The sequence below is a fragment of the Delphinapterus leucas genome, chromosome 12 (assembly GCF_059928025.1).
Source record: "Delphinapterus leucas isolate spDelLeu-1000000601 "Yukka" chromosome 12, BTC_Dleu_Yukka2, whole genome shotgun sequence".
Lineage (NCBI taxonomy): Eukaryota > Metazoa > Chordata > Mammalia > Artiodactyla > Monodontidae > Delphinapterus > Delphinapterus leucas.
This window is the reverse complement of record NC_143140.1, coordinates 23997699-24017850: the sequence shown is the minus strand read 5'-3', so window position 1 is coordinate 24017850 and position 20152 is coordinate 23997699. Positions and strand designations below refer to the sequence as shown.

General features: G+C 42.2%; 1 protein-coding gene and 1 pseudogene across 2 annotated transcripts in view; both read left to right on the top strand.

Moving 5' to 3' along the window:
* The window catches only part of LOC111183191 (cytosol aminopeptidase pseudogene), a 32802-nt pseudogene extending 18429 nt beyond the window's left edge, over positions 1–14373 (top strand).
* UBE3D (ubiquitin protein ligase E3D) overlaps positions 1–20152 on the top strand; it is a 159646-nt gene that overhangs the window by 122778 nt on the left and 16716 nt on the right. Inside the window, exon 10 of one of the 2 annotated variants that reach the window (XM_022590308.3) lies at positions 15841–19809. The exons of the other annotated variant lie outside the window; for it this stretch is intronic. Coding sequence (XP_022446016.1) covers positions 15841–15897 — 57 coding nt within the window. The 3' untranslated portion in view covers positions 15898–19809. Of the gene's footprint in view, positions 1–15840; positions 19810–20152 lie in introns of those variants that run through there. 2 annotated transcript variants of the gene reach the window in all.

Genomic DNA, 20152 nt, shown 5'->3' with positions numbered 1-20152 from the left:
GCATTCTTTTTCACTTTTTACATGGATCCCACTCCATTTCTACATTCAGGTTGACAAGTCACAGTGAAATGGACTGAAAATTCTGAGAAAGGGCTTGGGTAATGCAAGCTGGGATTTCCTCCTGTAAGCTTCTTAGGAGTCTGGGGGAACAAGTTTTCTGGCTTCTGACCTAGGGAAGTAGGGCCAATAAGGAAAGAAATTCCTCATACATTTCAAGGGTGTTCAAAAGATGCTGGGCAGGCAGAAAATATGATAGCACTCCAGGGACATTTTTGTTACAGTAGATTGATTTATAAAGACAAAAATATATTCAAATTAAAAGAAAGGTGACTTCGGTGTATTATTCCTTCTTCAAATCATATATTTTATTTTCTAAAGAAGTAGGCTTTGTTTTCAGACATATCTGTGTCACTTAACCTTATCATTCAAATTTTTGTCCCTATGTAATATATGGGACATCTTGACTTTGGTAGGCTGTGAACACAAAACCTAAGCAAATCAACCTAGATGGGGGAAAAACTCATTTTCCTTATCCCTAGCCTTGTGCTAACTTTTATCATGAATGTCATCACTAGCTGACCCATTTCTCTACATGGAAATATGGAAATTACTTTTCTCCTCCATGACGTGGGCACCCGCCAATTTTTCCTTTCTGATATATTCTCCTTTAGACATCATTCTGGTATTTTTGATATGTTTTCCTCTACTCATCCTTCTCTTATCTTATCTACTAACCTGAAAGTTATGTCCCTAAATTGGATCTCTGTGGAAAAAAAAAAAAAAATGAGCACACTAGCACTGAGGCAGAGTACCGTGGCCCAACAAGAAGAAATGGGAGTCCTTTAAAAAAAAATAAGCATTTCTCTCTAATTTTAAAAGAAATATATAGTGCTTGTTGGAAATTTTAAAATGAAAACGTCTAAAAAGGAAAAAAATGCTCCTGAATCATATCCTTCAGCGTTAGCATTTAAGTGTCTTGCCTTCTGGAGTTTTCTCTGCATACACGCAGGGGAGAACTGCGGGGGGGGGGGGGGCGGTGATGAAAAGAGAAGGCAGTTGGTTTTACAAAACTAGAATCATACTGTACATAATGTTAAATCCTGCTTTCTTCATTTATGTCATTAATAGTTTCTTATTTCATTTAATAAGAATAGCTTATATTTATTGAGTATTTACAATGTGGTATCACTCTTGTAAGCACTTTGTACATATTAACTCACTGAATCTTTTCAAGAGTCCCGAATATAAGTACTGTCATTATCTACCTTTGTCACATGAGCAAACTGAATCACAGAGAGATTTTAAAAGTTCACAAAGCTCGTAAGTGATAGAGACGGGATTCAAACTCAGATCTCACTCCAGAGTCTGTGACTTTTAACAATTACGCTGTTGTCTTCCATCACTTTGAAACATGATTTGTGATGCCTATATGATATTCAATCATGAATAGTGTTGATTTCGCTTTTTTCCCGTAATGTTCTATTTTGGGGAACAGTTTCCCTGGCCATTAATGTGATTTGCAAACATAATATTTAATGACTGCATAATATTCATTTGTATGGCTATCTGTATGAAGTCTGAGGCTGTTTCCAGTTTTTAAGATGATAAACAGAGTCCCTATCTGGGCCTGGGCATAAAGCATCTTTGGGACTAGGATCTCCCTACCACAGCCGTAACAAAGGGCCTTGTTTTAGGAATCTATGCCGAAGGAAAAGAAGTTGCTTCACAGTTTACATGAACAGGAGATAATCGTGATAAACTGATTTTTGAAATATCAAGAGAAATTTGATCATTCTGAACCACCTCCGAAGGCAGGCAAAGCACAAACCTTTTATGGCCTGCGTCCTGACTTCTCCACCATCCTGTTATCCTGGGTAAAAAGGCAGATAGAACAAATGACCAGGAAAACCAGAATGAAGGTAAAAAAATCCAGCGTTGCTACTCCAGCAGAGTGCAGGCAGCTTCATGACAGAAAGATCTCATCTGTGGAGGAGTATCCATGGGATTGCCCAGCAGTGGGAGAGGCATATCTTGGTCTATACGAATGTGCGGAGCTGAAGCAGAAAGACAAAACTCTTGTCTTTGCTTAGCTACCTGGAAGTGGGGAATCACAGGCCTGGTAGAAAGGAGTCCAATTTGCTTCTGGGCAGAACTTGGCCTCCTATTTGATGGAGACACCAGCCTATGAGATGATACCTACCATATTTGCAGAAATAATGGAGAAGAATCTTAAAGTTCTAAGAGTAAAAGCTCAGGTCTAGATCACACCTAAGTCTTGGACTGAAGACCCAGAAATTGGATCTTTTTAAAGTGTGGCCAAATGACGTAATGAACATCTGGTCTTCTTGCAGTTTCACTACAGGGGCAGCCTCAATGCAAGTAAAGTGCCACTCGTATTTTTGGGAAGGGGATGTCCTTTGACCCTGGTGGTAATCTTATCAAGGTGTCTGCAAACATCAACTTCCTGAGGGCTGACATGGGAGGAGCTGCCGTGTGTTCAACCATTGTGACTGCCACAAGCTCAGCTTGCCACTTAATGTAATAGGTCTGGCCCTCTTGGTGAACATAACCTCAAGCCTAAGCCTTCAAGCCAGGAGATGTCATCAGAGCCAAGAATGGGGAGACCATACAAGTCAATAACATTAATGCTGAGCCAAGGGTATTAGCTGGCATTCTCTGTTATATGTACATCTTCAATCCAAAGTTCATCAGAAATGTTTCGACTGACCTTAACAGGTGCCACAGACATAGCTTGGGGGTCGGGAGGAGGGACAGGTATCACTGGAATTTTTACCAGTTCATACTGGTGGCATACCAGACTACTTGAGGCCAGCATTGAAATGGAGGACCACGTCTGGGGGATGTCTCTATTTGAACGTTGTATAAGGCAGATTACAGATTGTCAGCTCATTGCTGTTAATAACAGTGGGCAATATAGGTCTGCAGGGTCATGTCCAGCCACAGCATACCTGAATGGGACACATTCTCCATGGGCTCATTTAGACATAGCAGGTGATAACCAGTAAAGATGAGATTCCATGTCTTAGGAAAAGCATGACCAAGAGGCCAACAAGGACTCCAGCAGAGCTCTTAGGTTCAGTCAAGACAAGGGTAAGGTTTAATTTAAATACTATGAAATTTCTACATTCTACCTTAAATTGAACAGTTGAACTTCAAAACATTTTTAAATAGATGAAAAATTTTTAAAGGAAACAAGTGATGGCATTTTTAAAAACACAGAATAAAATGAAATATGTGTGCCTTTTTAAAAATTTATGCAAAGATTCAGCAATTTTAAAAATAAAGCTCAGGGGCTTCCCTGGTGGAGCAGTGGTTGAGAGTCCGCCTGCTGATGCAGGGGACGCGGGTTCGAGCCCCGGTCCGGGAAGATCCCACATGCTGCGGAGTGGCTGGGCCCGTGAGCCATGGCCGCTGAGCCTGCGTGTCCGGATCCTGTGCTCCGCAACGGGAGAGGCCACAACAGTGAGAGGCCCACGTACCGCAAAAATAAAATAAATAAAAATTAAAAAAAAAAAAGCTAGTATCCTGCTGGGCAAGGATTTTTTTTAACGTATTCTATAAATGGTAATAAATTGTTTACAAGTTGCCTGATCACTTTTTAGATCATATAATTGGATTGAGAGGCAAAATACATGTTCAAAATATGTTTTGAATCTGTGATACTAGAGACTGTAAACAAACTAAAGTTACTCAGCAGTTTTCATAAATAATAAATTCAGCTTTTTGTACAAAAAATAAATTATGCTATAGAAACAATTCTTGTCCATAAGCCTTGGCCGAATCTCTAATCATTTCTGAAGTCAAAGGGTTATGAATATTTTTAATATTTTTTGTTTTGATACGTTTTGCCAAATCACTCTCCAGAAAGTTCTCATCAATTTACTTTTCCACCAAAATATACTGTTTTATCAATTAGTAGTTGTAAACGATGCAAGAAAAAGGCTGTACCATTTTTTGCTTTTATTACTGTACATCTTGTCAAGTACAGTGTACAGTTAGAGGCTCAGTTAATGTTTTGAATAAAGAGAGAAATGTGTTTAATGATGGCTGTTTGGGGACTTTTTTTTTTTTTTACGTCTTTATTGGAGTATAACTGCCTTACAGTGGTGTGTTAGTTTCTTTTAAGTATGTTCCCCCACACCCCCACACCCCACACCCCCGCCCCACCCCCCGGGTCTGGCTTTTCTTTATATGCTGTTTTTGCATATGCATATTTCTACTTAAGAAAGAAATTAGCCTCTTTTCACTGCTTTACCTACTGTGAATTACCAGGTATGCAGGGAAGGTGTAATTAGCCTACAAAGAACATTACAAAGCTTAACTTATGTTTTTACATTTGACTCCAGGCTTCGGCTGCACACAATTTTTTTCTGCATCTCCTCTGTTAATATGGTGAATTACCTGAAATTTTCAAACGTTAAACTTTTTCTTGAGTTACTCTCAGTTTGGTCATGATCTGTAGTTTGCTCATCTTTTGTTTAGGATCTGCATTTATATTCAGAGTTGAGATAAGCTTGTACTTTTCTTCGTTTATACTGTCTTTGTGGGGTTTTTGTGTCAAGGTTTTGATAGACCCATAAAACGACTTGGAGAGAGAGTTTCTTCTTTTTCTGTTTCTGGAAGACTTTATAATAAGATTGAAATTACCTGTTTGGTAAAACTCATTTGTAAAGCTGGACCTGGTATTTTCCAAGTTAGAAAAATGTTTAACTGCTGACTCAGCAGAAGTAAAGGTTTAGGATGATTCAGGCTTTCTATTTCTTCTTTAATCACTTTCAGTAATTTATGTTCTCGAGATTTGTCTGTTTCATCTACATTTTCAGACTTTTGGTGAAAGTTGTTCAGAATATACCTTTTATGCCTGCTACAACTATTATTTAGTTGTTTTTTTTAATTAATTAATTTTGGCTGCGTTGGGCTTCGTTGCTGCGCGCGGGCTTTCTCGAATTGCAGCGAGCAGGGGCTACTCTTCGTTGGGGTGCGTGGGCTTCTCATTGAGGTGGCTTCTCTTGTTGTGGAGCACGGGCTCTAGGAACGTGGGCTCAGTAGTTGTGGCTCACGGACTCTAGAGCACAGGCTCAGTAGTTGTGGCGCACGGGCTTAGTTGCCCCGTGGCATGTGGGACCATGTTCGACCAGGGCTCGAACCTGTGTCCCCGTATTGGCAGGTGGATTCGTAACCACTGCGCCACCAGGGAAGCCCTATTATTTAGTCTTAATCGCTAATCTTTCTTCAGCGATGTCCCGTCTCATGTTTTGCCTTATCCATTAAATTTCTGATGTCAATTTTTATATTTTGCATTTCCAGAAATAGTTTGTTTCTTTTTCAGATCTTCCCAAAGTTTTGAAAGTCTCATGTTCCCTAGGCATACTTTTGGTACTTGTTTTATTTCTTTAAACGTACTTATTATATGTTCTTCCCTAATTAAAATCCCTACAGTTTTGTGGGTCTGGCTCTGCACCTTGTTTCTGCTCAGCTGCTCACGTATCGGGTAACTGTACTGGCAAGCTCGCGCTCTCCTTGGAACTTTATCTGTGGGAGTTCTTTGAGGCCCGGGTGGAAAGTATGTTCCTGCAGAGAGGATTATTTGGGAGGCCCCGTAAACAGGGTGAATTCTAATCCCAAACGGTGAATTCTAACTCTCTAGCGTGGACCTGTGATCAAGATTTCTCAGGGGTGCCTTTCCCCCACCCCCCATGCCAGACTCTGCGTCAAGGCCGAGGCAGGCAAGTAGCCTCACCCACAGTCTGCCTCTAGAACGTGGATATTTTCCCCCAATTTGTTCACTGTGGGGTGGGGCAGGAATCTCCGGCGTCTCTGATCCAACCTCCTATTTTTCAGGGCCCCAGGCTTGTCCTAGGACCCCCGAAATTCTACAGGTTAAAGCTCACACTCCAGTCGAAACCTTCAAGGATAGGCAGAGGCCTCTGGGAAACTCTTTCTCCCGCCCTGGCTTACCAAGAGGTGCAAGATTCTTTTCCCACCGGAGGGTTCAATTATTCTCCTGACAATTTAGCTGTGGGCTTTAAAGATTTAAAAAATATTTATTCAGCATTGTTAGTCTTTTATATTGAGAGGGCTTCTTCCGACATCAAGTCTACCATATTGGAAGAAATGGGAGTTCGATCTTTTGTTTTCCTAAAAGACAAATAAATGTTTTAAAGTTGTAAACCCTATGTAGTAACTTCTTGAGAAGTTACACTCATAGGTCAACCTAATTTTCTAAATCACAGCCCAAAGCACGGAAATATGTTAAAAGTAGCAGTAGCTACCATTTTGAGTCTTTTAAGAATGCAAAGGACTCCGTGCTAAGTGCCTTACAGGGTTGATCTCATTTAATCCACCATCACCATTCTATGAGAGAAGTACTGTCATTCACATGGTAAAGAGGATCACCTATGCTTAGAGGTTCCCGTGACTTGCCTGAGGCCACAGAACTAATAGGTAATTCATAATATTGACTTTGGATCATCAGGCAAAGGTTAAATTGTGCCTGATGAAATCTTTTTAGGCTTGGTGCATTGCTGTTTTCAAGGGCAGCAAAATGTGTAATATATCTTAAATTGTGTTGCTGCAGACCAGCATGCTGTTACCATACTAAACAGAGAAGCTTATCAAAGGAGTACTGCAGGCATTTCACCTTGCCTTCTTAACTACTTTGCCTCCTCTGGGAAAAATTACTCTTAGAATTCCTCCTAAGGATTTTCTGGATATCCCCAAAATGCATGTCAGCCTGGATGAGAAGGGAAAACTTTGGCGAAGGACTTTAGAGATTAGTTGCTAGACGCGGATCCCCTTTGTTCCATAATTCATCCCAAAACACCTCTCTCCCATGACTCCAGCCAACTGTGTGGTATTTGGTTATAGTGTTAATATATAGTAGTTCTCTCTGTGAGTATGTTTTTTAAAAAAATTTATATACTTGTTTTTTTAGCAGTTAAGCCTTAATGTTAGGAATCAGACTTGGAAAATGAGACTTTTCTTAGTAATTTCAGATGGTGATGTTTGAAGTACTCTTTCCTCAGATAGTGAATGTTTATAGTGAACTTTTGTGTGTGAGACGTTGCTTCCTGTTTGCCATTTTGGGGATAGACGTTGAAACTACAGTGTCTCCTTGTTCTTCTCAGGCAAGTTTTCTCTCTCCTAAAGCAATCAGTCGATTGATTCCCTTACAAGTAACCAATCTTTATCAGTCCAAGAAAATCAAGGGAAAAGATTCCTGGCAAGACACTCTGCCCAAATCCAGAAGAATGGTTTCCCTGGGGTTTTGACTCCCTCTGTGCCAGGCTAGTCATTGAGACCCGTGCTGCTGCTTCTGGGACCTCCACTAAGGACCTTGACCTTAGATTCATCTGCCCTCCTAGATCCTGACACTTGTACAGCCAGGAACTATATGAAGAGCAGGAGTCGCCACCACTTTGGAACTTAACCCACCCCCTCCCCTGACTTGCATCTTAAGAATTCTACTTTCTCCTTGTGGGGCTGCCCACTCCCCTGGCCTCTGGAAGCTCGAGCCTCAAGGGGGAGTAAGGAAGGTCCAGAGTCATGCTCACTAGGGTCTCTCTGCTCTGTCTATGCGTGAGGGAAGTCGAGGAGAGTGAAAACTATCTTATAATTCTTTCACGAATGAATCCATAGCAGCAAAGAAGACAGTGCACTGGTTTATATCTTGTTACACCCAACCTTATGCTTCCGTGGACCTTCAGCTAAGCTAAACTAGGAATCTGTTCTGGAAGATGCTTTGGTCTTCTTTTGAACTTTTTCATCACATAAACTCAGGTGTGTTTCTTAATACCTGATGCCATCATTTTCTCATTTGTAAAGTGACTTTTAAAAACCTTGTAACCATAGCAGTTCAGTCATGCATATAACCAGCAGAAAAAGTTTGGATTTGTGGAGGGTTTGTTGTTATCTTAAGGATGCTACAGTAAAAGCCTTTAAGGTATATGAATGTGAGGACTAGAACATCATTACATGCTTAGATATCAGTAAAATTTCTGCAGAAATGTCTGAATACTTTATGAGCTTTGCTGTATTTCATAATTAAATAAGATATCAAATACTACATATTTAAGACACGGAATCCCGGAAATGATAGGACTTAGGAGTCGAGATGCATTTTTAAGCATGGGCTTAGAAATCAGACAGGTGTGGTGTGAAAGTTCAACCCCTCCACATGCTGACTATAGGACCCCCCTTAGCCTCTGTCTCTTCATCTATATATTAATAGTATTACTTTATGGGTATTGTAATTATAAAGTCAAAGAGTATATGAGAAGTACTTGGAAAAAAATAAATGCTGAATAAATGGTTGTTACGTTTATCCCTGGGACTATTCCCTCTGTTTCTAATTCTACACATCGACTTCTGTTACTCCCGGAGACGCGGCCCCTTATCTCCCAGCCCAGTGCTCTGTTGCCTGTACCACTCTGGTTCAACAAGCCACGTTATAAACCTGATATTAGGTACTGTAAAGGATCCCACAGAAGACAATAAGATTAACTCCTGCGTTTTCATCACTTCCTGCTCTGGCTGCTGTCACTTAGTATGACAGCTGCTTAAATGTACTTCCAAGGTTTCCAGTGAGATGATAAATTCCTTGAAAACAGGAACATCATCTTATACTTGTATGATATAATTCACAATGCCCGGAACATTGCTGGGTGTCTGCCCAGCTATTCAATGAGAGAATAGCTTTCAAAATTCTAATTCTAGGGGAGGGGCCATATGGAGCAGTAGAAATGGTTAGACTTGGGGAGAATGGGAGAGAGAGTGAACCAGCTGATTGCTAAGTACCCCTCCAACCCCAGGCTCTGCCAACCTTCATCAACACATGAAGTCAGGGGGTAAAACCAGAAGAAGAGAAACATCAAACCTCAAATATAAAAACGTCTTCCGGGTGGTCAGTCTTCAGTATGATACTTATTTTTAAAGTCATATATTTGTACTCGAATATCGTAGAAACGCACACAGGCCCAGACCGTGATCCTGGTGTTCATAACTGAATCTTTAAGAGTGATTGCTTGCCACAATATTCCTGCTAGCTGCTGCTAATGTTATAACTATTTTGTTGTGATCTCCTGTAATCTGCTCTTGCCCTATTATAGTTTAAGGTTAATGCAACACAAACAACATTATCTAGACTTGTGTCTTAGGGGCATGAAGTTCTAATTTGGGGTGAAAATGACCAAATATATTGCTTTCTAAACGTTATTGCTTTTTACTAGCTCTCATTTTTCCCCATCCATAATTCAAGTTAATGAACGTGCTATAAAACTTAAAACTTCTTGTTTGTAAATATATGCCCTCAACTCTTTATTGTCTGAGAAAAATGGAGGGGAGAGCATTTCTCTGGTGATAAAAAAAGAAAAAGGTGGACAATCCCTCAGGGATTCTGATGCATCTATAGCAGCACCTAGGCCTTTGGGACGCAGATCAGCCTGTGAGATGCCACAGAAACAGAAAAAGTAATTTCCATTATCCTCTCAGAATGAGAAAAGGTGGACTCAGGCTCTTTTTTTCTAGCCACTTGCAATGCCTGGCCCTTATTTTCTTGCCACCGGCGGGAACTCATGAAGATGTTGAGAAGGCAAGAGGTATCTATCATCTTGATCGTTAAACATGAGAGTAAAAGAACAGCAACAGAGACAGTCAGGAGAAGGGGTGCTCTTGGCGGAATGCTGTAAATTATCATGGACAGGAACTCACACCTTCGCTGAGATTTTATAGGCGTGCTGTAACAGTGGTTTTCAGTCTCCCTACTCCCAGCAGCAGAAGGCTTTCTTTCAGCAAACTGAGCAGAACATGAATTTCGAAAGAAGGTAGGAGGTAAAGCCACACTGCTTGACGCCAAGGTGGAGGCGGAGTCTGCTCTGCCAGCCAGCTTCTCCCTACCCCTCCCGCACCCCCCAGGTCCGCACTGGAAGCACCCTACCTGCAGAGCGCGGAGACGCTGGGCTCGCCACTCTCTTCTCTGCCCAGTCCACTCGCTTAACTTTGTTTTGCTCGCTGGCACCTCTGAGAGCGTGTTAAAGCTTCTTACCCTATTCCTAGAAAAATGTCCGTTCACGTATGATTCTGCCTGCAATTTCAGGGCATTCACGGACCACTCCACCACCATCACTGGGCACTTAAAGTAAATCCCACCAGGCCAGACTTATCCAGTCAGACTGCATCTTTTTCATGCTAAGTGAAGACAATAGCAACAAACAAACGAGACAAAATATGATAACCTCGACCACCTAAACACACTACACCCAAATCATTTGAAATTCTGTTTGGAATGAAACTGTAAGAAACCTAGCCTAGTTGTAGGTCTGCAGCGATGAGCTAGGTTGCCTTCAACAAGACTTCTTTGGGCCTCAGTTTCTTTAGCTCTAAAAGGATGGGGTTTGACTGAATGATTTTTGAGATCTCTTCCAGCTCTAGTGTTCTATAGTTCTGTGAGCCAAATTGAGGCGAACACATGAAATCGATAGGCCTCTCCGCAAGCAAGCATCAGTTTCTGTTGTTAAGTTTGGATCATTAAGTCCCTTATTTTTTTTTTTTTTTAGTCCAGTTATCTCTGTGTCCTTCTGTACCTCTTCTGTCATCTCCATCACAAACAAAAAGAAAATTGATTTATTTTCTTCCCTTTTTTTTTTGGTGTACGCGGGCCTCTCACTGTTGTGGCCTCTCCCGTTGCGGAGCACAGGCTCAGCGGCCATGGCTCACGGGCCCAGCCGCTCCGCGGCATGTGGGATCTTCCCGGACCGGGGCACGAACCCGCGTCCCCTGCATCGGCAGGCGGACTCTCAACCACTGCACCACCAGGGAAGCCCCCTCTTCCTTTTTTTGACTCATTTACAGTGGTCAGCTACTTCCCTGAGTTAAGCTATCTCTCAATAAGTTTGGGCTGGATAGAGGAAAAGATCGTGGTGAAAGGGAGGGGTCAGTGACTGGGGTGCTGATGCAGAAGGGCATTCGTGGAGATAATGAGTAATTGGGGTACGTAGGTGCCCAACTCAGAGAAGTGGGGCGGGGCTAGGACGAGGGAGACCCTAATTTTCAACCTGTCTACTCTGCCTCCTTGAAATTAGCCCTGTCATTCTCCTTCTGAGAAAAAAAGAATGCCTTGATTTAGGGCTGTCATGTCTGCCCTGCTGTAAACTCCAGCCATAATGATGCTGCTAAAACTGTAATGTATGGAGCATCGACTTTGTGACAGGCACAGTAATAGAAGCCTTGTGCATTTTATCTCAGTCAACCCTAAGAACCACTCTTTGGAAACTGGTGCAGTTGGTCCTGTTTTTCGGAAACTGAGGCTCAGAGAGGCTAAGTCAAAGCCAGACAAGCAGCAAACCACAGAGCAAGACTCCAAGGCCTGGTTGCCTTTCTCCCACTGTGGTCCAAGCCCACTGGGCTGCCAGTTATTAACTAGTGAAACAGTCATGGGTTTTACAGAGTGCTGTAAAACCACATCTGCCTCAGTGAATCTGCCTGCAGGCAGGTTTATTATTACCGTGCCGCCTCATTTTCTGCAAGTACATACAATTTATGAGATAATTTTTGAAGTGAGCGACTTGCCTAGAATAGAGGATAACCGTCGACATGCTTTTCAGGATAAAAAAGATTTCTTTTTGTTCTTTTGCTTTTTTAAAATTCATCACTCTGCCTGGCACATTGGAGGAGCCCAGTGAACATGGGGAACAGAGACGACATGGATGTGTGCATGAATGAAAAGCAGGTCATTCTCCAAAGTTTAAATGCACTGATTTTGCACTGGTGAATCCAGAAAGCAAAACTTTGGCATTCCACAGCGGCATGGCTTTATTGTCTATATTGCAGGAACAAAATATCATATAACTTTGCACATAACCCTCTAAAGCTCTTGATAGGTTTTTTTTATATTCCATTTCCTAAATCCCTTTGTGCAGTTACAAGTAAAGTATTGCACCACTTTCACTGGAAAAAGGACTAATTTCACATTGTAATGATTGCACCTGCTCTGTGACAAAAACCTTGATTTTTTCTAAAAAGCCATTTTCCAACTTAATAGCGCAAGGAAGGAGACTGTCCCTAGGGGAACCGTGACACAACTTTAAAATTTACTCGTTCTACAGTTGTCCTTCAGCTCTGAAATGGGGGCAAAATAAGGACGAAGGTGGAAGGAAAAACCATAGAATAACTGAAGGTTATTAATAGCTCGAAGGTCATTAATGACACTGAGGGGGTAAAAATGATAAAGCGAACACAGAAAATCATATTCTGTGAAAAATGAAATAGGATTGCTCTGAGCAAGAAGAAAGTAAGGGGGAGAAAAAGGACAGAGGAAAGCTTTTTAGTGCGTTTGGGGGGGGCGGGGAGGAAGGACTGTACGAAATGAGTAACTCTGAATTGGAGCCAAAGAATGGGTTCTAGCCCTTACCAGAACTTCAGAGCACATCCCTTTAAAGACAGGTAAAAATACAACAACATGGTGAATATAACAAAAACGAGGCAGACTCACAGATATAGAGAACAAACTAGTGGTTACCAGTGAGGGGAGGGGTGATATAGGGGGAGGGGATTAACAGGTACAAACTATTCTGTATAAAATAAGCTACACGGATATATTTACAACACAGGGAATATAGCCAATATTTTATAATAACTATAAATGGGATATAGCCTTTAAAAATTGTGAGTATATTGTACACCTGCAACTTTCATAATATTGTACATCACCTATACTTCAATTAAAAAAGAAAAAAGGTAGGTTGATAAGACCATAGAGTTAGCAGAGAAGCCTGGTGTCCTAGAGACAGTTTGTCCGTGCCCCAGGGAGAAAGTCCACCGTCAGTTAGTCTGAACACAAGTGCCTGATGGTCAGGAGACACAGCATTAGCCAGGGAGAAGCTGCTGGTACAGGAAGCAGGTTGAGCCTTTCTGAGGGATGACAGGACAGAGCTTTAGATGAGGTGCGTTTCAGCCCCTCTGATGAGGTTTCCTGAGATCACACAGTACTTGCGAATGTCATGGTTCCCCTTCTTGCTACTGTCTACGTCTTTTCTCTACCTTCTTCATCCTCACTGGGAAAGGCATTCATTATTTAGAAGGCAGTAGCACTAGTGAAATGCACATAACTCACGTTGTTTTTGGAAAGTCTGAATGGTTGAGTTTAAATAGAAGTCTCAAAAGAGATAAAATGTCCCACATGGGGGCCGTATGTGGAGTTTAAAAGGTTTCTGTGTGAAATGCTGTAACCTTTAGCCTCTGTGCTTCTGTACTGCCTAGCTCAGACTCCGGATGGGTGTGCTGGTTTATGATGATCGATTTTATTTTCATATCATTGGAAATAAAACAACAAAACCCAGTGGCTGCCTGAAATGCTTGAGCTCTGGTTATTCAGCGTAGCAGCAGTATTCTGGTAATGGGGCTTTTTGCTGTGTCCCCAAATACTGCACTTCCAAGCCTCATTCTGGTCCTGTTACCATGGAGGGAGATGATTGGCGAGTACAGTGAACCAACGATTAAGTCTTGCATTGAGATGAAAAATGAAAAGATTGTGTCACAAAACCCATTCAGTGTCCACTGTGGTTCCTTTGCCAAAGGCTCTTGCTGTGACCTACTTCTGCAGGTGAGAAAAATGATTTTGCCATCCTTCTATGACATGGCTATGGTGAACTGTTCCCAAGTGCCTTGGTGTAGGTGGCCTTGTGCGGATAAGCATTAATTATTTTAAGACCGCTGATGCATCACCTCGGGTGTCTATATTTGTCTTCTAAGAGTGCATCATCACTAATTATAGGTGATCTTGTGGGATTAGATCTTTTGAGTTAGACGAGGATGACACAAAATGTGCATGGAAAGCAAACCCATGTAAACTTGGTGAGCCACGATCATTGTTTTTTGTTTGTTTGTCTTAATTTTATTGGAGTAGAGTTGATTTACAATGTTGTATTAGTTTCTTCTGTACAGCAAAGTGAATCAGTTATACATATACATATATCCACTCTGTTTTAGATTCTTTTCCCATATAGGTCATTACAGAGTATGGAGAAGGGTTCCCTGTGCTATACAGTAGGGCCTCATGGTCATTGTTAAGACCCAGACGGTGCCTCAGTGTTCAGAATCACACTTGGAACATCTTCACCTTGTCAATGTCACCACCCGACTAAGTTTCTACATTTTAAATCACTTGATGATTGAGGTTGTCTTTAAGTTTGTGTTTTCATCATGAAAATGGTTATCACCCCATTCTAATTCTTGGATTCTCACGTTACCCCAACAAGCAACTTTTGTAGGAAACAAAATCACCACGGAATCCCCAGGCCCCTACCTTCTGATAGTTACCTCTTCACAGAGCTGGGAAGGGCAATGAGGGTCTCTGCCCCTCGGCTGTGAAGCAGTGCTGGGCAAAGCTGTAAGCAATGTTTTCTAAGCCAAGTCCCATTTTGGCCAGGGTGAGGCTTTGCCCAGTAGCATGGAAGTGTTAGAGTTGAAAATATCAAAATTCCCACTCTGTTTTTAGCTCCATCCTATTAAACATTTTTTTTTGACACCTCCATAGAAAAGAACTTAGCCTGGAATCTAGTTACGTAACTCATTAATTCAACATTTATTCATTTCAGCCAACAAATATTTATTGAAAGCCTCCTGCATGCAAGACCCCATGGAGGGATAGACAGAAATTTAGATAAGACGTTACTATCCCACATTGCAGGTTTGCCTTTTATGGGGTGGAGGGTGGGTGGATAAAAATGGTTTTTACTGGGAAAACGAAAACACCAAGTGTCAGCAAGAAGAGACGTGTGGTCCTCCCCCGTCTCCCTCCCCTCCCCCCCCCCCCCCCCCCGTGTCCCTGTGCATGGGCAAGGGCTGTTGAACATTCCATGGAGCTGTGTTGCATGCAAGGTTTGGGAATTAAAAATCACTGGGGCTTTGTCTCTTTTGTGAATCCCACCCTACGAAGTAGCTCCCTGGAATCAGCAGTTCAAGTATTGAATGGATGATGGTAAAGCTGGAGTATTTGAATATGTCCGAGATGGTGGCCAAAGTGTAAAGGTGCCTTTCTTGTCCACCACCTACCACGTCTAAAACTCTCTTTAGATGTGCGTCTAAAACACATCCAATTTCACTCCCCTGCTGGGCAGCAGATGTGCCCACAGGAACCAGGCCTCAGTGTGAGGCTGTCAGGTTTCCAAAAGAATTTGGCTAATGGGCTTCGTTGCTCAGAGAGCTCGCCTCCTGGAGAATCAACGCGAAGGTTAGAGACAAGCACAGAACTTCAGGCTTCTGAGAGTGAGTGAGGGATACAGTCCTTGAGGGCAGTTTTTCCAACTTGGGAGTTCTCGTTCGCCCGGCCAGAAGTCGAAGCAGCTACTTCCTCCTGCATAAAGGGAAGGGAAGTAGACGTGCATGCTTGTGTTAAAGGTCAGTTAATTCAAACTTGAGGGAAAAGTTCTTGGTCTGGGAGAAGGCCAGAATGTTGAAGGAGCTCTGCAGCATCTCCACCAGAGGCATTTCTGAGTAATCTGTCTCTTGATTGGCTTAGGTGTACAGGTAATGGCACAGCCGACTCAGGGCTGCCTCCAGGCTTTAGTGTAAAATGTATTCTGGGTGCTACTGTAAGCAGTAGGGAATGAAACTCACTGGCACGAAGGCTAATTGTATACAGTTCAGACTCCCCCTGAGGGAAAAAATGTTTTTGAAATTCAACTTTAGTAACCTGAGTCATGAGCTACTTGTTTTCTACAAACATCAGAGGTAACAGCACCCGTACCATAAACTAGTTTACGGCATAGCACTTCCGGATCCATTTCTTTTTCCACTTAAGCACAACTTTTTACTTTGTACCAGAAATTTCCTGAGATTCAGGGAGAACCGTGGAAATCAGCTGCCAGCTTGTTACTGTGACCCGTGCGATGGCGGGAAGCCCTCACCCAGCTCCACGCCTGGCTCGCCCTGCGGCTGCGTCCCGTGACGTTGGTGAGCTCAGAACCATGGGCGGGAAGAGCGTGGAGTCTGGGTTGGGTGATTAGATGCTGAAGCTGAAGGGGGCCAGGCGGGCTCCCTGCCCCCCACTGTTTTTATCACCCAGGGCTGTCTGTGCACAACCATATCAACATTTCCCTGAGGCCCAAACGTAATTCCTTCAGGAAGTTTTAAGTGGAGTAGCCCACGGTGTGAGTTTTACCAGTGGGAGAGGGGAGATAGGAAGGGTGTGTTTGAAGGGAGAGTTGTGGAGAGGACTGCCCATACTCCGTCCATCTTTCCCCCGGTATAATTTTTTTGGACGTTTTTATATCAAGTTTTACTTTTTTTTCTCCCCCCTTCGGTGGTACGGGACGGCCAGATTGGGCTGGAGTTGGTCATTTCCCTTTCCCCAGGTCAGTTAGGCTCTAATAACGCCCAGCAGGTTAGATTCTGGTTAACTAGTTGTCCCCCCCCCCGCCCCCCGAGGGCAAACCTTGTTAAGAGCAGAGGACTCTGGCATATTTCAAAATGGTTCCTTTTCCCCTCCCCTCTCTGGAAGCTCAAGGGGATTCTTCTCCCATATTTACTGTGAGAACCTGGGTCGAGCCTCTGGAGGTAAATCTCACACAACTGTGGGACCCATCATAACTGGATCCCCTTGCAGTTTTTCACTCTTAGACCGGTGCACACTGAGCCTCCAGCGGTTTGTCAATTACAGCCCAGGTTTCCTACCTTGGCTGTGGCTCCCTCTAGTAAACCTCTCCTCCAGTAACCCTTGAATCCCCGCCTTGTCCTGTCTCTCCAGTCTCGGTTTGCCCTGTGTCCTCCTCTCCCTTACGGATCCAAGAGCTGTTGATTCTTCAGTCTGTTCAGCTTTTTACTTGTTAGGATGGAATGGCAACTTCCAAGCTCCTTACATGCGGAACTGGAAGTTTAACCAAGATTTTAAAATTTCAATCAACATTAACTGAGCATGATTTGGATATTGAAATGTGTTTTTTGAGCAGTTGAACTCACAGAATTGAAATGTGAAATTTTTTTTCCCCCAGTCTCGTCCTTCACCTATATTTTGGGGTGAGGAGAGAGGTTATGGAGCTCTTTTTTTCTTTCTTTTGGTAATAATTAACATTCAATAGGATGTTCAGATTTTAGTTGTTCAGTTTGATGAGTTTTGACAACTGTATATACACTAGGTTTCTCAGCCTTGGCACAGTTGATATTTTGGAATAGATAATTCTTTCTTGTAGGGAGCTGTCTGTTAATCCGTGACCTCTAGTCACTAAATGCCAGTAGCATCCCCTCCTGGGGGGGTGACAATCAAAAGTGTCTGCAGGCATTGCCACATGTCCCCTGGGTAGCAAAACCACCCGTGGTTGAGAACCACTGCTGTACATACACCCATGTAACTACCATCCAGAAAGAAGGTATAGATCATATCCATTCCTCCAGAAAGTTCCCTTCAGGCCTTTTTATTAATCCTCCCTCCCCCGAAACCAGTGTCTCTCATTTCTATCATCATAGATTCATTTTGCCTATATTTGGACTTTGTAGAAATTAAATCGTATAGTGTATACTCTTTTTTTTGGTCTAGTCTCTTTTACTTAACATGATGTGTTTGCAGTTTATCCACATTATTGCATTTATCAGTGGTTCACTCTTCTTTTTATTGCACAATAGTGGTCCATTGAATGAGAAAACCACAATTTGTTAATACATTCTGCTCTTGATGGATACCTGGGCTGTTTCTGATTGAGGGCTGTTTTGATAAGGTTGCTGTGAACAGTCTGATAAAGGCTCTTTGTGGACATGTTTTCATTTCTCTCAGTAGATATCTAGGAATGGAATTGCCGGGCTGTAGGGTAAACGTGCGTTGAACTTTTAAGAAACCGCCAGACGCTTCTGCAAAGCGGTTATGCCATTTTACACTCCCAGCAACTGTGTACGAGCATTGCTGTTGTTCCGTATCATCATCAACAGCGTCATCATTTGGTGTTGCCAGGGGTTTTTATTTTAGCTATTCTGGTGGGCATCTCATTGTGATTTTTATTTGCATCTCCCTGGTGCTTTTTGGTTATTTACATTCTTTTGTGAAGTGTCTGTTGTAAGACATTTTATGGTTGATTTGGAGGAGTCCCCATTACACTCCCCCCAGACCCCACCGCCGATAATAGGTTCAGGTTTTACAGGAACCTGCTGCTGCTGCTGAGGGGCTGGGAAACATTTTGCCATCTGAATAAGTTTGCTCTAAATTATCAAAATTACTGTGAAGCGTGCCCTTCCATTTTTTCATTTTTTTTCTCTGTTCCAGACATACTGTGAGGGTTATAGGGTATTTTCCTTTAGTGAGGGCAGAAATGCTGTTCCTAATTAGCCAGACAAGTTTACAAAACGACTTTTATTGTCTTTGGGACGGACTTCCAGTGCTCAGACTCCACGGAGTGACCGTTCCCCCCCCCCCTCATTCTTCCACAGCTTTGACAAACAAATTAACAGCAGGGACCTGTCCATGCAAGGCAGTGAGTCACCTTTATTATTCCATGCCCAAGGGACCTCCTTGATCAGCCTTTTTCTGGAAGCATTTTTCTTTTACTCATACAGGAAGGTCTTTACCTAGTTAAAAAAAAAAAAAATTAAGTTCTCTATCTAGAAAGATTCCTTTTTCCATCTAAGTTCTGATAACAGAACTTAACTATTTCCTTTCAGTTCCAGTGGAAAAGGAAGGGACTCATGATCTTTCTTTGGTTTCAGTTTCTCTCTCTGTTGCTAAGGTGGTATTTTTCTAACCTGTCCTCCTTAGGTAACCAGACAAAAAGGTTCATCTCTGAGTAGTTGAGGACCTGGTTTCTGAATAGGGTCTGAATGCACTTTGAAAAGGGAACATGGTGGCCCCCAGAGGTGGGTAGTGGGTATATATGTGTACACATGAGGTAACGTGTCCAAGGAACTTTGGAAGCAGTAAGGCGCTCAAGTTCTTATCTCCAAATACCATTCCTCACTGAGGGACCTAGGCTTCTCCGGAGAATGGCTGATTCCATGTCTGGGATAAGATGAGGCTGAGTCCCATCCTACCAGAAAGCAAACCAACCAGCCAACCCAACCAACAAACAAAAAAACAATATAAACTATTAAGATCATGTCCTCAGGACTTAGGCTCTGAGTTGAAGAGATTCTCACTGACAAAGATGGGATGATGTGAGCATTAATACAAATAAAGACTGTAGTAGATTAAAGCGTATCAGATGTATTTTAAATCCATGAGTTTATAGTGACACTAAAAACACAAAAAACACTCACCACATTCCAGTCTACGGGAAACCCGGCAGACAAAAGATCTGATTTCTTCAAAACATAAAAATCAAAGGGAGAGAAAAGAGGAGGAACTTATGATTTAAAAGAAACTTAAAAGACGTATGAATCCATTGTAACACTACTTAGACATGTTTCGATTCTGATTTGAACAAACACCAGCTGTTCAAAAATTTTATGAGCTAGTTGGGGAAACTTGATCACTGAATGGATATTTGATTATGTTAAGGAATTATTATTAATGTTTTAGATGTGGTCATGGCATTGTGGTTTTATTTTTATCCCAGTCCTTCTCTTTCAGAGACACACACTGAATTATATACAAAATAATAGGTCTGGGATTTGCTTCAAAAGAGTTCTGTGGCAGGGCTTTGGATGAAACAAAATGGCCATGAGTTGGTAATTATTGTTTCTGGGTAATATTTGTGATTTTATTATACTATTCTGTTGACTAGAAAATATGTTAATATTTGAAATCTTTTATAAGTTAAAAACAAACAAAAAACAGCCAAGTGCCCTGCAGATTACTGGTGTCGTGGATTAACCGGCAGAAGTTTGAACAGGGAGAGGTGACCGCTGGGGGTGATGGGACTTGAGTGAGGAGCCCTGTCTTTTTTATTAATTGAAGTAAAATTGACTTACAATATTATATTAGTTTCAGGCGTACAACATAGTGATTCAATATTTTTTGTACATTACAAAGAGGTGCCCTGTCTTGATGGGTTTGTTCATAAGTTTGTCAAAATGAAAAGATAGTAACTGGCTGATGTAACCAGTCCCCAACATTTTTCTCTCCACATTTGCTTCATACTAATGTTATGAACCAAGGGTTCTCGAGAAAAGGAGTGAGATCGTGCACGCTTATCTCATATGGGGTCTTGGTTGTCCC